This window comes from Echinops telfairi, unplaced genomic scaffold, assembly GCF_000313985.2.
Source record: "Echinops telfairi isolate 266 unplaced genomic scaffold, ASM31398v2 ScPeMD7_7458;HRSCAF=8496, whole genome shotgun sequence".
In the NCBI taxonomy this organism is placed as follows: domain Eukaryota; kingdom Metazoa; phylum Chordata; class Mammalia; order Afrosoricida; family Tenrecidae; genus Echinops; species Echinops telfairi.
The window spans coordinates 47,926,419-47,927,732 of record NW_022111358.1 but is presented as its reverse complement, the minus strand read 5'-3'; the positions used below and the strand labels follow the sequence as shown (position 1 = coordinate 47,927,732).

The following is a 1,314-nucleotide window of genomic DNA, read 5'->3' as shown; positions in this document are numbered from 1 at the left end:
TCTGCATCCCTCTGGGGGCAGGTCTCCTCCGCCCCATAGGCTCCGGTGGGTTTTTGTACCACTATTCGAAATCAACTGGGCAGCAGTGGGTTTGCTGGATAGTTTTGTTTTGTTTTGTTTTATTTTATTATTATTATCCTTTTGGGGGTAAAGAAACTTGAGTCTCAGAGTGGTGGTCTTACTAACCCGAGACTCCAAGGGCAGGAAATGCAGGGATTTGATCCCTTGACTTCCTGCCTTCTCCTTGTGTTCTTGGGGCCAGGCAGGCATGGCTCCTGGGTGCAAAGACCCACTGCAGGTTGGGCAGCCCTTCCAACTCCCACCAGGAGGGATGGGGAGGAGCAGGAGTGGAAAGCAGCCTTTGCTACTTGTAGGTCAAGAGGCCCAGGAAACTCTCATAACTGCCTTGCCATTTCTCTTCCAGGCCCCACCCACTGGGTGTGGAAGATTACATGAGATAAGGAACCAGGAGGTTTGTGGTCTGAGGTCGGTCAGCAGCGCTAAGCGGATCCCTTATTCTATCCCCCACCATCAGGTGACTTCCGCCCTCTGGTTCCTTTGCATGTTTCTCTCAGCCCCCTCAACCGCCTGCTGGCCCCTGGCCCTGGGTGGGGGTGGTGGAAGCTGGGGTGGCAGCCCCCTGGTGCGAGACTCTATGGGACCCGGGATGACCTTGTCCTATCCCCACTCCCAGGGGCATATCAGCCCTGCCCTCTGTCAGTCCATTCCCCAGTGCACACCCTCCCCCCACCCCCCCACACTCACTGGTCCAGAGCTCCCAGTACATCTGCAGCCTGGCACTGGTGGCCCTGGTCCCCGAGGGGAGGGCCACTTGGCAGGAGTATGTGAGCAGGTCTGGCCGGGACTTGAGTGTGATGTTGATACTGAAGGAGGCTGGGTCGCCGGTCCTCACCACCTTCTTGGCCACCTCGACATCCCGGCTCCCCCAGAGGGTGTAGGTGACAGGCGGGGGCACATTCAGGGAATGGCACTTAATGAGAATCAGGCGGCCTTTGGGGAAAACCTCCAGGACTTTGTAGTCAATGATGATGTCAGGGGTCCCTTGGGGGGAGGAGAACAAAACCAACAGGAATTAAGCTCCCTAAGGAGACACTAAAGAGAGTCAATGCCAAACCAGATGCCCCGCCACCCAGTGGATACCGACAGGGGAGACCCGCTCCTGTGGGCCTCCAAGACGGTGACTCTCGACGGGAGTAGAACGCCTTACCGACCCAGTGGCGCAGTGGTGCGTGCTGGGCCGACCACCGCAAGTCAGCAGGAGTTCTACCCTGTCTCCTAGGCTGGCCACGAGTC

At 57.8% G+C, this 1,314-nt stretch overlaps 1 protein-coding gene across 1 annotated transcript in view; it reads right to left on the bottom strand.

The window, feature by feature from the left end:
- Positions 1-1,314, bottom strand: part of CUNH17orf99 (chromosome unknown C17orf99 homolog) — a 12,122-nt gene that overhangs the window by 5,445 nt on the left and 5,363 nt on the right. Inside the window, exon 3 of the mRNA XM_045299514.1 lies at positions 766-1,062. Within this exon, the coding sequence (XP_045155449.1) occupies positions 766-1,062 (297 nt within the window). The remainder of the gene's footprint in view (positions 1-765; positions 1,063-1,314) is intronic.